The sequence below is a fragment of the Chrysochloris asiatica genome, unplaced genomic scaffold, assembly GCF_000296735.1.
Source record: "Chrysochloris asiatica unplaced genomic scaffold, ChrAsi1.0 scaffold00031, whole genome shotgun sequence".
Classification (NCBI taxonomy): domain Eukaryota; kingdom Metazoa; phylum Chordata; class Mammalia; order Afrosoricida; family Chrysochloridae; genus Chrysochloris; species Chrysochloris asiatica.
Window position 1 is genome coordinate 8755590 of NW_006408549.1, and position 20012 is coordinate 8775601.

General features: G+C 41.4%; 1 protein-coding gene across 1 annotated transcript in view; it reads left to right on the forward strand.

Annotated features, from left to right (window-relative positions):
* The window catches only part of CDH17 (cadherin 17, LI cadherin (liver-intestine)), a 51941-nt gene that overhangs the window by 23225 nt on the left and 8704 nt on the right, over nt 1-20012 (forward strand). Inside the window, exons 11-14 of the mRNA XM_006859255.1 lie at nt 3123-3314; nt 11836-12080; nt 16507-16637; nt 17692-17931. Of these exons, the coding sequence (XP_006859317.1) occupies nt 3123-3314; nt 11836-12080; nt 16507-16637; nt 17692-17931 (808 nt within the window). The remainder of the gene's footprint in view (nt 1-3122; nt 3315-11835; nt 12081-16506; nt 16638-17691; nt 17932-20012) is intronic.

Sequence of the window (20012 nt, forward strand, 5' to 3'; positions counted from 1 at the left end):
TCCCTTAGTAAATGCATAGGTAAGAAACTCAGACCAACAGTGGAAATCTTTAGGAATAATATTCATGTTATAGTATCTGAGAATGTCTGTTTATAAACTCCAGCCCACAGTTCCTTCAAAAGCTGCTTAGAAGTTACAATCACAATCTCTGTCAAATGGCAAGGATTTATAGGACCACTTGCTGTTTGTTGCTAAAAGCAATTTTATGTGTTAGGATTAACAATAGACTACTGTTGTTAAGTGTCATTAAATTGACTCGGACTCATAACAACCCTGTATAGGGCTTCTGAGGTGGGTTTGAACTACCGACCATGTGGTTTGTCCAGTGCTGATCCTACAAATAGACTACTGTTGTTGTTAAGTTCTGTCAACTTGGTTCCAAACCATGGTGACCCTATATAGGGTTTCCAAGGAGCATCTGGTGAGCTTGAACCACCAGCCTGGTGGTTCAAATGACTTTGCAGTCCAGCTCATTAATCCACAACACTACACCAGGACTCCAAATAGACTACTAGTAGGCCTCAAATAAGTATTTTTAGTAAAACAAACAGCTTAAATTTGGAATATTGAAAACTTAAACCCATTTTTCAATAGTTGGGTGAAAGCAAAAGAAAAGAACAAACAAATCTCTAACTTAAGCCAAAGAAAGCTATGTGCCAGGCATTTACAAGACTTAGAAGAAGTGGTCAGAAACAGTCTGAGTAAAAGATCAATTTAGAACATCAATAAATATGCAAATGATTGTTGACTTTTTATTGATGTGGACTTTAGACTTGGTGGGAGTTTTACCACCACTTCTCTTAAAAGGGATGTCTTTGTTTATTTTGAAGCAGAGAGAGAAGCCTATTTAACTAAATTGTGTCATGTTTGAAGTCAGTGGTGAGGCAGCCCAGAACCCTGTGGTGACATTCATAAATCAAAATAAGAACAAGGCTGTGACAATAAAGGGAATTGATTTATGAGGGGGCTTGTGGCAGTAAGAGGTGTGACTGAATGTAACTTGTCTAACAAGCATTGAGGTTAAGCAAGCTTGAGATAGAGTCCATTTCTTCTCAGCCCCCATCCTCCTGGGTTTTTTATTCTTTTCTGTGTCATGATTTTCTTGCATCACATCTAGATGGTGTTTCTTAGACTGAGGGTAAGAATCCTGGTTTGGGGATGTCATGAAGGGAGGATGATTTCAGAGTTTAGAGATCAAATCTGGGCTATAGGGGCAGGCTGAGCCTGCTTTCTTTCATTGCCATCGTATTTCCTGGACCGCACCTGTTACCATCTTTAAGATCTTGGTGTCCAGAGAGATGACCTGCAGGATGTTCAGTGAGGACAGGGAAATGATCCAGGCCAGTGATTTAAAAGCATAGGCTTTGGAGTTTGAACAGATGTGTGATTGAGTTCTGTGACCCACTTTCTGTGTGACTGTGGGTAGATTTAACCTCTTCACTCTTGGTAAAATGAACATGGTAATATAGCTATTCTGTAGGGAATATTGTTTTGCTTACTTGATTGAGCACTTTTTAAATGTCAATCTTTCCCTGGCATTGCATGCATTATCTCTTCATCTTCATTACAAACATGACCTAGATTCTACTCATTATTCACTTCATTAGACAGATGAGGAAACTGAGACTTAAAGAAGTAACTTGCTGTAAGTCCCCCAACTAACAGATGGTTAGCCTAGGATTCATAGTGTGGTGCTACAGGGTACGCACTGGGCTGATAGGCTGATTTGAACTACAAATTTAGTGGTTCAAACTCACCACCAGCTCCTCAGAAACTCTATGCAAGATCGCTATGCATTGGAACCGACTTAACAGCACTTAACAACAAGGATTCATAGTCAAAGTTTAAGTGTTTCACTGCTACACCTTGGCTGATTTAAGAATTAATTAAAATAATATATGTTAAAAGTGCCTATCTCATTGTAGGTACTCAAAACATGTTGTTGGTGGTAAGTACCATCAAGTAGTTCCGACTCATAGCAATCCTACATAGATTTCCAAGGAGTGGCTGATGAGTTTGAACTGCTAACATTGAGGTTAAAACCAACCTAATAGTCCAAAGCTTATCATACAGTGCCACAGCAGAACTCACTCAAAACATAGTGGCTGTTTGTGTATGTCATTAGAGTCCACTGCCACCAAGTCAATTTCAACTCTAATTGAACCCATGGTGGTGGTGGTTATGTGCTGTGGAGTCAGTTTTGACTCACAGCAACCCTGTACATGATTTCTGAGGCTGTAAATCTTTACGGGAGCAGAAAGCCTCATCTTTCCCCCTTGGAACAGCTGGTAGTTTTGAACTGCTGACCTTGCAATTCACAGCCCAATTCATAACCACTATGCTACTAGAGCGCCTTAATTGAACCTATAGGACAGAGTAAAACTTTCCCATAGAGTTTTTGAGGCTCTAAGTCTTTATGGAAGCAGACTGTCTCATCTTTCTTCTGTGTAGAGACTGGTGGATTCAAGCTACCAACCTTTCAATTAGCAGTCTAGTACTTTAATCCCTGTGCGTAAGAGCTCCTATTTATGCCATTGCTATTATAATCATTACAATTACTAAGCATATTAGGAGTCCTGGTGTGGCGCTGTAGGATAGGTACTAGACAGCTCAAAGGTTGGCAGTTCATACTCTATACAGGGTAGTTATGAGTTGGAACCCACTTGATGGTGTTTAATAACAACAATAAGCATGTTGGAGTCCTGGTGTGGTGCTGTAGGATAAGCACTAGACTTCTAACCACAAGGTCAGTGGTTCAAACCCACCAGTTGCTCCTCAGAAGCTCTATATAGGGTTGCTATTAGTTGGAACCAACTCAACAGCACTTAACAACAACAACAACAACAAATCACGTTGTGTGTGAGGGGGGAAATAAATTTTAGAATCCTAATATAGCTCTCTGAGATGTTGTATCTCTTTGTAAAATGACTATCAGGCCATGAGTATGACTGAAGTCAGAATCAAGTGCAACATATTTATCAATAAGAAAAAGATGCTGGACAATATTGGTGCAAACAATGCCTTACTTCCATTCTGGAGCCAAAGAGACAAGTTGGTCTTTTGACAATTTTAATCGATGACAATAGATATTCTCATTGTTTCCTTTTCTGCTTCCTCTTTAGTATGGAAACCTGACTCTTGCTGAAGACACAGTTGTTGGGTCCACTATCTTGACCATCCAGGCCACTGATAATGATGAGCCATTTACTGGGAGTTCTAAAATCTTATATCGTATTATCGAGGGGGACATTGAGGGGCAACTGGAGATTGACACAGATCCCTTAACCAATGCTGGATATGTCAAGATTAAAAAGGTAAATAAATAGCCCACTTAATGGGATTTTTCGCTTTGTGTATTAGTTTATTTATGATTGTATGGTGTTATATAAGAAAGAATGATATATTAGCAGTGATGTCTCAGGTGTGAAGGACCGAAGGCCAAGTAGTATCCTTATCAGAAGGAGGTAAGGGTGCCAATAAAATATAGGGGTGAGTCAAAACTTATCTGTACTGTGGCTGCAGAATGTATTTTAATCAAATTTTAGAAAAGACAAAGACACATTGTTTTTATATCATCCCCTTGTTTTTCAATACACTTTGTCCATCTGTCAACACACTTTTGTAATTCCTTATTTAAAAATGTTTTAGGCTGAGCTGCAAGTCATGAATTCATCATTGTTTTCACTTCTTCATCAGAGGTGAATCATCATCCTCAAAGGGCTGCTTTCAGGGGACCAAACAGGTGAAAGTCCAATGGAGCAAGATCAGAACTATAGAGAAGAAGCTTTAACACCTCCAAACTAAGTTTTTGCAGAGTGTCAACAGTATGGGCACAGGTGTACAGACATACATTGTCATACAAGATCACAAGGCCCTTGGATAGCAGTCCTCTGCATTTAATCCAAAGTTTTGGCTTCAGCTCTTCAGTGAGCAGCTCACTGTACTGAGCATTGTTGAGTGTTGAACCTTTTTCTTGATAGTGGTCCAACGCTAGCCCTTGAGAATCCCAGAAAACTGTAATCATCAATTTTCCAACTGATGGTTGACTTTAGAACTTTGTCTTGGTCAGCAATTGAGGATGTTGCCATTCTATACTCTGCCATTTACTCTCAGGCTCGTAGTGATGCATCCATGTCTGGTCACCAGTATGATGTTGGTAAAGTGGAAGGTCATCGAAAAAGAGGAAGACTCCCAAAAAGATGGATTGGCATAGTGGCTGCTCAAGTGGGCTCAAGCATAACAGCAAATATGAGGAAGGTGCAGGACTGGGCAGTGTTTCATTCTGTTATGCATAATGTTGCTATGAGGGAACCGCCTACTGTACCTAACAACAATAACAACAACAACAACAATCTTTATAACAGCAGATAGTTGGTCTTTCTCCCACAGAACCACTGCTGACTTTTTGGTTGTAGTCTAGTGCTTAATCATTGTGCCACCAAGGCTTATTGGATTCTGGATTATTGTTGTTAAGCACCATTAAGTTGGTTCCAACTCATAGTAACCCTATATAGGGTTTCTGAAGGTGTAAATCTTTGCAGGAGCAGAAAGCCTCATCTTTTTCCTTTGGAGTGGCTGGTGAACTTGAAAATCAACCTTGTAGTTCGCAGTCTAGTGTTTATCTGACAGAGCACAACAAATGTTAGCCAACTGCCCATAGGATGTAGAATACAACTAAGACAGATGTCTTTCTTTTCACTATTTTTATTGACATGTTTTAAATAAATTACAGATTAGAATGTGGTCTTTTGTGTATGCCCTAGCCTTACTTCTAAGTAAGGCCTTGCCCTTTAAGCCATCTGGGGACTATCATTACTTCAGAACCATCTGTCAATCAATCATTCAAAATTACATTTCTTAATCACAATTCTGTTCAGCAGCTGTTCATTCACATTGCAAATTTGATAATCTCAGGTAAAATTCACTGAGGACTCCTGTCACATAACTGCAGCTTATTGCATTTCATGAAGCAATTCTATATAGCCTCTACCTCGCTTCTCATGCCAAGACTGAGGGAGGCAGAGCAGAAAGAAACCCCACTGCACAAAGAAGGTTCAAGCCCACGAGGAGACAGTCAGCTAACTCTGAAAGATGATAACCGAATCCCTAGATTGCATGTGGCTGGCCTCGTTAACATCACAGGTGCCAACTTGACTTCAGCCTTGACTCCTCTTGAGGCTGGTGGTACCACTTATTTAAGATATATGATCTTAGAGAAACCATGTGATCTCTCATACCTCAGTGTTTTGATCTGTGAAAAATAGGTAGCACCTTCTTAAAGGATGGAGAAATACTGGAAGAGTAAATGAATATGATAAATGTAATTGATAACAAGCAGAGTTTAATCAAGGACAAACCTTGTCAAACTGTGTGCATCTTCTGGGAGGTGGGGAGTCATCTGCAAAGCTGTCTTAGTGCTACTGTAAAAGAAAGATCACAATTGGATGCTTTTAACAAACAGAATTTTTCTCTCTCATAGTTTAGGAGGCTAGAAGTCCAAATTAAAAGCACTGGCTCTAAAGGAAGACTTCCTTTCTTTGTCAGCTCTGGGGAAAAGTCCCTGTATCCTTTAAGCATCTGCAGGCCCAACATTCCTTGGGGGATCTCCCTGTGTCTTGGCATTGATCTCCTCTGAATGTAGGAGTTTCACATTTCAGGGACCCCAGGTCTAAAGGATGTAGTCCACTAGAAGTTCTTCTTTTTGGTGGTAGTAAAGCCCTCTGAGCTCTGCTTGCTTGTTTCATCTCTTTTATATCTCTATTATATATAATAAAGGTTGACTCAAGATACAACCTAATCCCTAGATTGCATGTGGCTGGCCTCATTAACATCACAGAAGTGAGGATTTACAACACAGAGGATAGTTACATCAGATCAGAGCTGATCACATCAGATCACATCACTAGGGATGAGTACACCATCCCATAACTGCCACATTACAGCATTATATAACTGCCAAGCCACAAAGAATCATGGCCCAGCCAAGCTGACACATATTTTGGGGGAATACAAATCAATCCATTACATTAGCTAACTCAACAGAACAAGTTGCAGTTTTGTAAATGCAAAACTTCCTGGTGGTGGTGGTGTGCCATGGAGTTGGTTCCGACCCATAGCGACCCTGTATTGGGTTTCCGAGGCTGTAAATCTTTACAGGAACATAAAGCCTTATCTTTCTCTCACAGAACAGCTGGTAGTTTCAAACTACTTACCTTAAGGTTAGCAACCTGACTCATAACCACTACGCTACCAGCTACATACATAGCTCTTATTGCCACGTCCAAGAGATTAAAAAAAAAAAGAATCCACTGTCTTCAAGTCGATTCTGAATCTTAATGACCCTGTTGTTGTTATGTGCCGTGGAGTCAGTTCTGACTCATAGCAACCCTGTACAGGGTTTCCGAGACTGTAAATCTTTAAGGGAGCAGAATGCCTCATCTTTCTCCCGCGTAACAGCTGGTAGTTTCGAATTGCTGACCTTTTAGTTCACAGCACGATTCGTAACCACTACGCTATCAGAGCTCCTTTAATGACCCTGTAGGACACAATAGAACTGTTTCTTAGGGTTCCAACTCTGTAGGGTTTCTGAGACGATAAATCTTTATGGGAAGAGAGAGCCTCATCTTTCTCCCAAAGAGCAGCTGGTGGTTTCAAACCACTTACCTTTTGGTCAGAAGCCAGTGCTTGATTCATCGCACCACTAGGGTGCCATATCTAGCACTGGTAAATTCAATACATGTTAAGCATTATCTTGTGTTGTGTTGGTGTTAAGTGCGTTAATTATGATTAAAGAAAGGGCCTGAAGCCAGGCTTTCTGTCTTTGGGACCAATGTGCTTTCCCCTATTGCCTAATGGGGTCAAACTTCCAAATCCAGGGGTCAAACTGTGCACAACTGGGACTGCTGACTCAGTGTCCCTAGGAGAGGCCTGGGAATAGTGATCTTAACACATGTCCCAGTTAGAGTGGCGTCTGCTCTGATTCATTGTGACTCTGTGTGTGTCAGAGTAGAACTGTGCTTTTCTTCTGAGGTGTCTCTGAGTGGACTCAAATTGCAAATCTTTCTGTTAGCAACCAATTGCACTGCTTGTGCCACTGAGGGATTCCTAGGAATGTTTAGGGTTGAATATGCTTAGGAAGTGCTGCCATGATCTGTATTGACTGCTGCCGAGACCTCTGACCTGTGCTGTGGCAGACCCTCACACCCCTGGAGCTGTGGGGTGTTAGGAGTGGGAAGGCTAACTTTTGAAACCTGTTGGTCTCACCTGTAATCTTCCTAGGTTCCTCTTTCCTGTCACCACTGATTTTGGCATTCATGGTTTCAATCCTTTTTTAATTTTAAAAAATGTCACTTCTCCGTTACGGCTGGTCATTTTGTGCTTTCAGTTCATGACCTAATTTCAGTCAGTCTGTGAGTCATCTGAATGAACATGCACACTTCTTCCTCATCACTGACTATTAGTGAAAATGTTAAATACCCCCCTTGTCTCAACCTTCTCCCTGAACACTTTATCTCTGCCTCCGGGTGGAATCTAAATCAATGAAGTTGACCTTTCAAGCAGTTGTGAGCAGAAGACAAATTGCGGCACAAACATGTTTTTTTTTTTTTTTTTTCCAGTTTATTTGATGATTATTTTGCATCAGACAGGACCTAAGGCATGCCAAGAGGCCAAGATGGTGCTGTTGACTTGGCTCTATGGGCACATCCCTGAGTCATGGTAGATAGCACATGCGGTTTGACAAGGCTTCTCCCTGATAAAGCTCTGCTGATTATCATTACTAGTTTAGTATCCTCTACTTCCAATTCTTTCCTTCAGCGTTCAGCGTTTTTTCCCAGGTGTGGCAGTTAAGCAGACTCATCAATATGCAGGCTGCTCTTTTTGCATGTGTTCTTCCATTCATTATGGTCTCTGGGGGGCACAAATGGTTTGCACTTGCCACCCAGTGTTACCATGAAAGAATGGCCTGGTGATCTGCTTTTGTAAAGGTCGCAGCCAAGAAGCAGTCCTATGGTGCAGTTCTACTCCAAAGCACATGGCGTCACCATGAGCTGGAATTGACTTGATTGCTACTAGAAGGTCAAACACAGGGTGTCAGCTCTAGGAGAAAGGTCCTGTCTTTCGTGACCAGGGCATTCCTTATGGATCTCTGTGAGCCTTAACACATAAGTCTTCCCCTGGGTCTATGAGGTTCTCAGCACAGGGACTCCAGGTACAAAGGAAACAGGATACCTTCTACTCCAGACTCTTCTTTCTTAGCAGTAGTCAGTCTCTCTCCAGATTCTCTTCTCTCTCTTTTTGTCTCATAAGGTAAAAGATGTGACTCCAGCAAGAGTGTGGTTTGAGTAAAGGTATGACTTGAATCCTTAAGTAAGGATGGGGCTTGAGTCATTCCTTCTTTTTTTTTTTTTATATGTAATTTTTTTTTCATGTTTTATTGTGAATTATATATTTTACATGAGAGAACTTTAGTTTTACATTCATTCCATTGCATATAGTCTCATTGCCATGGTTCCAGTCCCCTCCATGCATCATCAACCGACCAAAGGGTATATACCCTATAAACCGTCCCCTACACTCCCCCCGCCCCCATTCTTCAGCACACAGTCCCTCTCCCTCTCTGGATCCAAAGTCCCCACCCGCTTCATCACTCCACATCATCCCTGCCTCCATCTTGGGCCTCGCCTCGCTGCTTCTCTGGGTAGGGTCCCGCTCTCAGCTTTTCTCTGTTGATGGTCCCAGAGACCTCCGCTCCTAGACTGGAGAGTTAGTAACTCCCTTCCTTGCTACCAAACGTCTACCTTTACATTTCCAACCCTCACAATCAGTCCTGATAATAATCATTCACTATTGTATCACAAGTGACCCTTCTGCATTTCATTTCATCAGCTCCGCCTAGACAGATTGGATAGTACTCACTGGAGATTCTGCCTTCCTCCATGCCCCCTAGCTCTAGGTTCCCTCTTGAAAGCTTGTAAGCCAGTTACTTTTTGCCTTTTTGGTCCCTCCCCCACATTTGGGTTGTCCAAGTCCAAGGCAATGTCCAAGTTGCCCATCTCTATCTACTCTGTATATGGAGGGGGTGGGAATGTTTCTTGCTGTGAGGGTTTGTTCCCTCTTTTGGGTTACTGCATCCATAGGTGTAGGTCAAGCTCATCAAATTATCTCAGATCACTCTTTTTTTTTCTCTCCCCTCTTCTTTCTTCTCCTGGTTGAGTTCTGATCATCCATTCATCGGGACCAGGTCACATGGGTACCATCTGCAATTGTGGGTGTTCTTGTGCGTATGCCCTCTCTTTCTATCAGCTGGTAGCTTCACTCTCCACTCTAGTCCTGTGTGGCCATGCCACTGACTCTGGGCCCAGGAGTCCCCAGGTCTCCCCACACTGCTGGGCCATTCCTTCTTGTAATGCTGTGACTCAAGATCCAAGCCATCAAATCCTTCCTTATAAACTAAAAACCAAAAAACCACACCTACTGTAGTTTAGTCGATTCTGATCCACTGTGACCCTATAGGACAAAGCAGAACTACCCCATAGGCTTTCAAGGCTATAAATCTTTATGGAAGCAGACAATTTGATCTTTCTCCTGTGAGGTGGCTTGTAGGTTTGAACCCTTGACATTGAGGTCAGAAGTTCCAAGACGACCTACTGAGGCATCAGGGCTCCTTCATTAACACATAAAGGTTAGAATTTACAAGATACATCATAAAATGGAAGATAATTACATCAGATCATAAAATGAGGACAACCACACAATACTGGGAATTGTGGCTTATCCAAGTTGACACATTTTGAGAGGACACAATTCAATTCATGACACCATCCTTCACACAGTAATTGCCAGAGTTATCTTCCTAAAACACAAATCTGGCCTTGCCAGTGTTGTATTTAAATAGCTTTTTTGGCTCTTTAAGGATAAAGTCCAAATTCCTTAGCTTAACATACACAATCTTCTCCCATCTCCTTATAGTCTTTGCCTCTCTTAGTGAATTCTGTTTCTCGTTGGCTCACACATACTGCTTCTCATTTGTTGACTCATTTCCTTATCCCAGGTTTGTTTATGCTCTCCTGCTGCCTTAAATGTTCTTCTCACTCCATCAACTCAGTGAGGCCTAGGTTCATAGTGGGTAGGGGCAGAGACAAGAATCTCCATATGTTTTCATCTTAGTTCTTACTCAGGTAACAGAACCTGACCACCCTGTCTTGTTAAGGAGATGGAAACCCAACCAGACATGGTCAAAAGGTGAGGGAAGGATCTTTTCCATGTCCTTCCCCTCTGAGGACCACAGCCAGGGAAAGGAAACTTGGGTGGGTACTTAGACCTCTTTGGTGGTGAGGATAGAGTGTAAAGTCTCCATTGCCTAACCTTACAGACAACTCTGCTGCCTCCGAGCCTGGGCTTGGTTGCATCCACTGGAAGCTAGAGCCACATCCTTTGTCCATGTCAAAGGCTTTGTCTGGGGGCGGCTGCCTTCTTGCTCAGTCTGCCAGACTTTTATCTCAATTTGATGCCACCGTTGTCATCATCTGAGATAAGCAGTGGGTTGAAGAAGGCCAGGAGCTCCATTCCCAGGAGAAGAGCCCTATCAGACTATGTAGCAGTGATCCAGGTGTCATCTGAGGGTCATGTTCTGCAGATGGTATTTATCTCTATGAAAACCTCTCCTTTCACATCTTAGCTGGCTTACAAAGATGATTTTTATGTCCTGCATATTTTAAACAATGTCAATTGCTTCTTATTCTTTATCTCTAATAGCCTTGAGTCTTTATATGTGATTCTCTGATTTCACCATGAACAATGTTTCCATGGCATTTAGGAACTAGAGATATGGTGGAGATTTTGTGTGTTTGTTTGCTTTGGGAAGGGGGGTTTCTCTAGAATCTCTTCACTGTAGCTCTCCAGATAGGTCCTTCTCATCTATCTATCTCCTCATGGACATGCTGTGGATATTACATGTCGGAGAGGAGCTGAGAAGCAAAGATGATGAATACAGTGCAGGTCCTTCTCTCAGGGAGTTTACAGTCAGTGAGAATTTAAAATAAGTAACCAAACACTGAAAATATTGGTCTAGGAACTGCTGCTAGGTTTTAGAAATTATGGCCGTTTATCCAAGTGGAGATGGTGGGTGGCCATCAGGGAAGCTGGCATGGAGAGGCCGGTGCTGAGGGGAGAGCTGCAGATAGGGGGAAGGGTGAGTCAAGCCAAGGCAATCAGGGATCACTTTTTCTCCTCATGAATGGATATTATAATTTCAGTTTAGCAGGTAAGGAACCAACATAAATGAAAGGGCTGCCTGAGCTCCCGAGGAGTCCCATGTCCTCTTGCTTAGAAAACGGAATGAAATGGAACAGTTTCCATAATCCATAATATGCCTTTGGGGGTTTGATTGATTCTTTGACTCTTTCATCTTTTTGGGATCCTGGTTTCCTTTGAGAATCCAGGGAGAAGTTGCATGCTTTCTCCCTACAAAAAAATTCTCATATGCATTGTTGTTGTTAAGTGCTGTCAAGTTGGTTTCAACTCATAGTGACCCTGTATAGGGTTTCTGAGGAGCAAGTGGTGGATTTGAACCACCAACTTCAATGTACAGTATTCATAGTTCCATTGTTATTATTCCAACAAGCAGGTTTGTGCTGACACTGGATTGAGAACTGTTGCTCTGTATGAGCGTTTGTAAAAGCACACAGGGAATGAATCTCTTAAGGAAGCTCATCATCTATAATCATGGTGACCCTCTAGTGGTGCTGTGTTCAAATCAGCTTGATGACAATGGGTTTGGTTTTATGGGTTCAGTAGTCAAAAATTAATTTTCCCTCTTCTTCTTTTCTTTCACAGCCTCTGGATTTTGAAACGATACCTATTTTCAACATTATGGTCAAGGCAGAAAATCCTGAGCCTCTGGTGTCTACCTCAAAGTACAATTCAAGTTCTTTAGCCACATTCAAGCTTATGGTGACAGATGTAAATGAGCCACCCATATTCTCCCAACAAGTATTCCAAGCAAAAATCCAAGAGAATGCAACAATAGGCACTAAATTGGGCAATGTGACTGCCAAAGATCCGGAAGGTCTGGGGATAAGGTAAAGGGAGAACTTTGCTAGGCAGACTTGGTTGCATGCTGTAGCCAAGGCCACTGGGGAGGAGTTGGTGGGGTAGTGGTGCAGGGGGCTGGAGAGGAACAGAGAAGCTGGCATAATGGAAAGCCAACAATCTGAAGCACAGTGTCCCAATGCACATGCAATTTGGCCTTGGCTCAAGCAGCTGCCTGCACCCTAGTGGAGCATTCCAAGGGTTGGTGGTGCACCCATGAGGATCTGAGTGGAAAACAGCATCCTGCTTCTATTCCAGCCCCCTCACAGCTGGGTCCCAGCATTCAAGAGTCAGGAGCATCTCCTAGGGATGGGTGGGCCATGCCAGGCCTGTGTATAAACCAGTCATGTGAGCTGGGTGTGGGGAAGGGATTTAGTCCCTAAGTTAGACCAGAGTTCAAGACAGAAACAATGAGACAAAAGCCCAACTGTAGAAGCGAAGCCATCTGGCAAGGTAAAAGAAATCTTCTGGATGTAGGGTACATAGGTGCCCCAGCTTTTCAGAGAGCCGATCTGGGGCAGCAGGAGTCATCCCATACCTAGCCTTGGAAAGGTAGTTCTATGACTGCTGAACAGTGCTTGGATGAGAGCTGAGCCTGTTGATGGGGGGTTAGGGAATCATGAAGGAGAGTGTAGAAGGGCAGCCTGGTTCTTCTGTGATCTTCATTTATTGGGTTTATTCAACAAATATTGAACCACTGGGATCATTTTGGAAGAAAGCAATGGACAAATATTTCATATTCCTCCAACAATGTTTACAGTCTAGGAGTGGGTAAAGATAAATAAGGAGGCAATTCTAATGCAGTGCCATGCATTAGACATGACAGAGCTATGAAGGCATTTAGAGGAAGGGACTTCTGACCTAGATTTGAGGGATCAAAGAAGGCACCATGGAAGACAACAATGAAACCAAGACCCAAAATATCCAGTGAAGTTAGGCAATAGAGACACACACAGTAAGAGGGAAGGAAAAAGGATAATTTAGGCAAACAAATGTGCAAAGCTGAGAGGTGAAAGAACCTGGAAAATTCTGGGGACTATAGGAGTGTAGGAGCCCTGGTGGTGCAGTGGGCTAAGTATTAGGCAGTTAGTAGTTCAAAGCTACCAGCCACTGTACAAAAGAAAGACGAGGCTGTCTTCTCCCACAAACATGGACCATCTGGGAACCCCAAGGGGCAGACCCATAGGGTCGCTTGTGAGTCAGAATTGACCCAATGGCAGTGGAAGATGCTCCCATGAGTCTGTTGTGCTGCGGGTGGAGCAATCCTTTTAAAATGTAAGTCTGTTCATTTGACTCCTCTTTCAAAGCCCTAGATGGTTTTCCACCCTAAGGAGAGAGGGTTTCTTGTTCATCACCACAGACCCAGACTAATGAAGTACTTGACACATAGAATATACTTTTTAAAGAATTGAAAGAAATTAATTAATCAATATGCCATAACTTTTTAATCATTCTCTTATTCCTGGAGACATAATTATTTCCAGCTTTTTTAAATTACTATTATAGCATTTTTTTTTTTATAAACAGTCTATATAATTATTTTTTAACTTTTGTTAAATTGTTTTTTTTTTTAAAGGAAAACTTCCCAGGAGAATTATGTGGACATCCTCATAGCTTTTATGTGTCAGTTTCCAAAGGAAACCAATTGTTTTTTGTGTGTTTATCATGTCCTCAAATTTATCCTTTACTCAGCTACCACTGAGTTCAATTGAAAACACAAATCTACTGAGTCACCTACCTGCTTGTTGTTGTTGGTGTTAGGGTTGGTACCGACTCATAGCGACCCTATGAACAACAGAATGAAACACTGCCCAATCCTGGGCCAACTTCACAATGATTGCTAGGCCCGAGCCCATTGCTGCTGCCACTGTGCCAGTCCATCTCGCTGGGGGTCTTCCTCTTTTTCTCTGACCCTCCACTTTACCAAACATGATATCCTTCTGCAGCAACTGGTCCCCTTTGATAATATGTCCCATCTGCTTACTTAATGCCATTGGATGGCTGTCCATTTATTTCTGGGATCTGGCTCTCTTTGGTCTCTTGTTTTTGCCAGCTGCTGCCTCCCAAACATATTGAGCAGAGACTTTGCTGAAATGCCTGATTTCCACATACTCACCAAGATGATTTTTAGCTCCTCTGCCTTAGTTTAGGAAATCCCTCTGCATGACATGGCCCCATTCTTCTTGCTTAAGAAAAATGTAAGAAGCCCAAGTCAGTTGCCTTTGAGTCAAAGCCAACTGTTGGTGTCCCCAGGTGTTTCAGAGTAGAACTGTACTCCTTAGGGTTTTTAATGACTGTGATCTTTCAGAAGTAGATTGACAGACCTTTCTTCCAAGTTTTTTTGCTTTGTTGTTGTTTGGTGCCATCGAGTCAGTACCGACTCGTAGTGACCCTTTGCACAACAGAACGAAACACTGCCCAGTCCTGGGCCAACCTCATAATTGTTGCCACGCTTGAGCCCATCGATGCTGCCATTTTGCCAATCTCTCTTGCTGGGGATCTTCCTATTTTTCTCTGACCCTCCACTTTACCAAACATGATATCCTTCTCCAGGGACTGGTTCCTCCTGACAATATGCCTGAAGTATGAGACAAAGTCTGGCCATCTTGGCTTCCAAGGAGCGCTCTGGCTGCACTTCTTCCAACACAGATTGGTTTGTTCTTTAGGTAGCCCATGGTACTTTTAATATTCTCCTCCAACACCATTACTCAAATGCATCAATTCTTCTATGGTCTTCCTTATTCACTGTCCAGCTTTCGCATGCATATGAGGTTATTAAAAATACCATGGTTTGGGTCAGGCGCACCTTAGTCTTCAAACTAACACCTTTGCTCTTCAATACTTTAAAGAAGTCATGTGCAGCAGATTTGTCTAATGCATTTGACTTCTTGATTGCTGCTTCCATGAGTGTTGATAGTTGATTGGAGAAAGATGAAATCTTTGACAACTTCAATCTTTTCTCCACTGATAAGAATGTTGTTTATTGGTCCAGTGGCGAGGATTTTTGTTTTCTTTATCTTTGCTTTAGTTAGCATTTATTCCTTCAGAAAGACATTTCAGATTTTCATAAACTTGAATTGATTCCCATAAACATGTCTGAGATTCCATAGGGTTTCTCCCATTGTATATTTCACATTTAATTGGAATGATGTGTCTATTTCCTCTACTGGTCTAAGACCCCTCTTTCTAAATTCTTCCCTTGGCCTTATACTTATTAATAAGCTCTCAGTGAATGTTTGTAGAAGTACAGAATTCTTCAATTTCATACAATGTCTCCAGCATTGGGTGTTCAAGTTTTCTTGTTCATTTTGGAAGGTGTGGTTTGCTTGTTGTTGTTAAGTGCCATTGAGTCAGTTCTGACTCCTAGTGACTTCACATAGGGTTTTGGAGGAGCCACTGGTGGATTTAAGCCACCAGCCTTGCAGTAAAAACAAACCTTGCAGTTGAGTGCTCATCCTAAAGCACCACACCAGGACTCCTTTGTTATTATTAGGTGCCATCAAGTTGGTACCAATTCATAGAGACCCTATACACAACAGAATGAAACACTGCCCGGTCCAGGGCCAACCTCACAATTGTTGCCATGCTTGAACCTATTGATGGTGCCATTTTTCCAGGACTCCTAATAGGCTTTAAAAGATACCTACAGTTTGCTTTCATTTGAAATCTCCAATTGCCAATTTCTGTCTAGGGTTTCTGGCAGTGTTGTCGTAGTTAAGTGCCATCAAGTTGTTTCTTACTCATAGTGACTCTGTATAGGGTTTCCGAGAGCAGATGGTAGTTTTGAACTGCTGACCTTGCAATTAGCAGTACAGTGCTTATCTTACAGCTTCACATTATTTTATCTATCCTAATAAACCAACCACAATCACCAGCTTGTGAAGATGAATCAATTCACCTTTGACACAGGGATAAGTAAATAAAGCACTAACAATATTAATTGATTTTCCTTTAACTATATTAGGTGTGGCGCTGTGGGTTAATGCACCAGACTGCAAAGCCGTTTGAACTGCAAGGTCGGTGGTTCAAGCTCACCAGCTGCTCCTTGGAAACCCTATACAGGGTTGCTATGGGTCGGAACTGACTTGGTGGCACTTCACAACATATTAGAAATAGGAGCTCTGGTAGCATAGTAGATTATGAATTAAGCTGCTAACTACAAGGTCAGCAGTTCAAATCTACCAGCTGCTCTGCAGGAGCAAGATGAGGCTTTCTGCTCCTGTAAAAATTTATAGTCTCAGAAAGCTTATGCAGGGTCTCTGTAAGTTGGAACCAACTCCATGGCACATAACTACCACCACCATATTAGAAATAATATATCAATGACAATGTTGGCATGATAGTATAATGACACATAATGTATTTTCACATTCTGATTAATACATGTTTTCTTTCTGCTCTTTTCACTTTATGAAGGTATTCCCTGAGAAATGACTGGAGAGGTTGGCTCAGAATTGACCCTGTTACTGGTGAGATCTTCAGTGTGGCAAAACTTGACAGGGAAACTGAAAATGTGTATAGGGTTCAAGTCGTGGCCAGTGAAATAGGTGAGAAAAAAAACCAAACCACCAAAAATCAGAAAGCAATGGGAGATGGGGACAGGCAGGAAAGCGTCTCTGGGCAGATGTGCCAAAATACCAGTACTTTGAAGTAGAAGGTTTCCAGAGTGAAGGAGGTACTCACATCTTCTTGGTTTTGTAGCAAAAATAAGAACACCTGTGCCCCTTAGAACGACTTATTTGTGGCCAACCAACACCTTGTGGCAGTCAACCTTCTGGGGTTCTGCCCACTCTTGCAGCTTTTAAGGGCCATAGTTTCTAGGAAGGGTTCTTAGCCCCTGGATTAACTACCCCTTTGACTTGTTCTAAAATGGTTGTGGTGTTTCTCTAGGGAATGAGCAAGTTAGATGAGCACCACCCTGCCTACCTAGACCATTGTTTTTTCCTTCAGCCTTAAATCACAGCTCTGCAGAGCTCATCATGTTGGAAACAGAAAATGCTTTAATACAGTATTCTCAAATTTCTGTGTGTGTCAAAAACACCTAAGGAGCTTGCTAAATATAAAGACTGGAAGACCACCCTTGGTGATTCTAACTCAGATCTTCGGGTGGACCTGGGCATCTATGTTTTGGTGGAATAGGGTAGATTTTTGAAAAGGAAGACTATTATATTAGCCGAGGATGTTTGAACAATCCCCATGTAATTTTTGTAGTATCCTGCTCAATTCAGTTGTGGTGCTATATGCTACTGTAATTTTTACTTTAATTTTTTTGCTAAATAAAGAGAAGTATTTTTTCTTATTAAAAATGAGTCCCCGGGTGGGGTAAAAGGTTAACACTTGAGTAACCAAAATGTTGGCAGTTCAAGTCTACCCAAAGACTCCCTGGAGGACAGAAATGACAGTCTACTTCTGAAAACTCTGTCAATGAAAGCTCCGATGAAGCAGTTGTACTCTGCACACATTGAGCCACCAAAAGTCAGAGTTAACTCAAGAGGAGCTGTTGATTTTGTATTTATTTCATTTATTTATTTGCTTATTCACTTACTTATTTAAAAGGTTAATGAGAGAGTTGATGTGTGTTTTAATCATTCCATTCCTTAGGTGGTTCCTCCTTACAATCCATGGCAAATTTCCACCTGACTCTCACAGATGTGAATGACAATGCCCCAAGGCTCGTCAAGGAATACATAGGCTTGTTCATCTGTCATCCCCTCCACGCACTTGGAAGTTTTGTTTTAGAAGCCACTGATGCTGATCAGCAGTCATTTCGAGGCCCACAATTTGGATTTTCCCTTGGCAGCGACAGCCTACAAAAGGACTGGGACATTTCCAAAATCAATGGTGAGTTGCAAAAATTATATCAATCAAACCGCCAATGGATGAGAAAATGAAGTTTCAGTGGGCTGGCAATACAGAACACAGAGCTTCCTTTTATGTTCTAGAAAGAAAACTTATGTTGTTGAAACTGTGCGGGTAGCTCTCCAGAAGGAAGAATACCCTGGGCTTTAGAGGGAGCAATTTTCCACACAGCATCCCCACTAAGTGTATATCGAAAGCTGTAGCTTTCAAATTTCTCAATGAGAAGCAGATTTCATAATTTTTTTTTTAAAAAACAGCTTTATTGAAATATAATGAACACAATACACTGTCCACATTTAAAGCGCACTTTATAAGATTTGATATTTGCTTACAGATAGATACCCTACTAAAACTATCACCGCACTCAGGATAATGTTTCCATCACTCCCAAAAGTTTTTTCATGCCTAATTGGAATCCCTTCTTCTCAGTCTTCTTTGCCCATCCTCTGGCAACCCTTGACCTGCTTTCTGTGACTATAGGAGAGCTTGCGTTTATAAGAATTTTATCTAAATGGGTTAATGTCATATTACTCTTTTCGTGTCTGACTCCTTTCACTTACCATAATTATTTTGAGATTTCTCCATACTGTGATGTGTACTTTGTTCCTTTTCATTGCTGAGTAGTATTCCACTGTATGACTATACCACATTTTGTTTATACAGTCACCTCTTGATGGTCATTTAGGTCACTTCCAATTTTGGGCTATTACAAAGCAAGCTAATATGTATATTTCTGAAGAAGTATCTTGTAGGGACATACGCTTTCATTTTTCTTGATTGAATTCCTAGGAGTGGGCTGAATAAGCTATATAATACACACCTGGTTAACTTTTTAAGAACTGATCTCCAAAATGTTGGTAACATTTTACACACCCAGTAGCTCATTCCAACCCATAGCGATGATGGGTTTCTGAGGAGCAGCTGGTGAGCTTAAACTACCAACCTTGCAGTCCAGCACATTAACCCACAGCACCACACTAGTATCATAATGTTAGCAAGGTTGGCAGTTCAAACCCCCCAACCTATAGAAGGTTGAGATGAGTCAAACCAACTTGACGGCACTTAACAAAAACAATAACAGCAGGAGTGTAGTAGTATCACATATGATTTTAACTTCCATTTGTTTAATGACTAATGGTGTTGAATATCTTTCCATGTGCTAATTTGCCATCATGTATCTTCATTGGTTTGGACTCCTGGTGTGGCCCTATAGAATAAGCACTGGACCATAAGGTCAGTAGTCTAAACCCACAAACTGTTCCTCAGAAACCCTAGACAAGGTGGCTTTGGGTTGGAATCGACTTATTGGCACTTCATTGGTTTAGTATCTGATCAGATGCTGTTCTAATTTTTAGAAGTAGACTCTTTGACTCAGACTGTTGAGTTATAACTGTTCTTTATATATTCTATATACAAGTGCTTTGTCAGATATATGTTCTGCAGATATTTTCTCCAGGGTTAAGGCTTGCACTTCCATTTTTGTAAAAATTTCTTTTGAACAGAAAAAAATTCTAATTTTTGATGAAGTCTGATTTACTTTTTTTTTCTCATATAATTTATGATTCCTTTGTATGGTGTTTAAGAATTTTTTTTGCCAAACCCAAGGTTACTAAAGCGTTCTCATATATTTTTCCTAGAAGCTTTATAGTTTTAACTTTTGCATTTAGTTCTATGATTCACTTCAAATTAATCTTTTGTTTTAACTGTTTTATTGTGATTTGAGTGAAAGTTTACAGAGCAAATTGATTTTCCATTCAACAGTTCAAACATATTTTGTTTTGTGACACTGACTACAACCCCCACAATGTAGCAGCACAATGCCACTTCCTCCATGTGTTTATTGTTTCCATTCTTCCTTTTCCCCATCCTACCTTGCTATCTGAGCTTTATTCCTGGGCAAATGCTGCCCTTTGCATCTGGTATGGTTGATTGTTCTAAGGAATGTGTATCTTTTTTTTTGATGATAGTAGGAGATTTTAACACACTACTTTTTTTCTTTTCTTAAATGTTTTATTGTGAATTATGTGATAGTTTACATGGGAGAACATTAGTTTTACATTCAT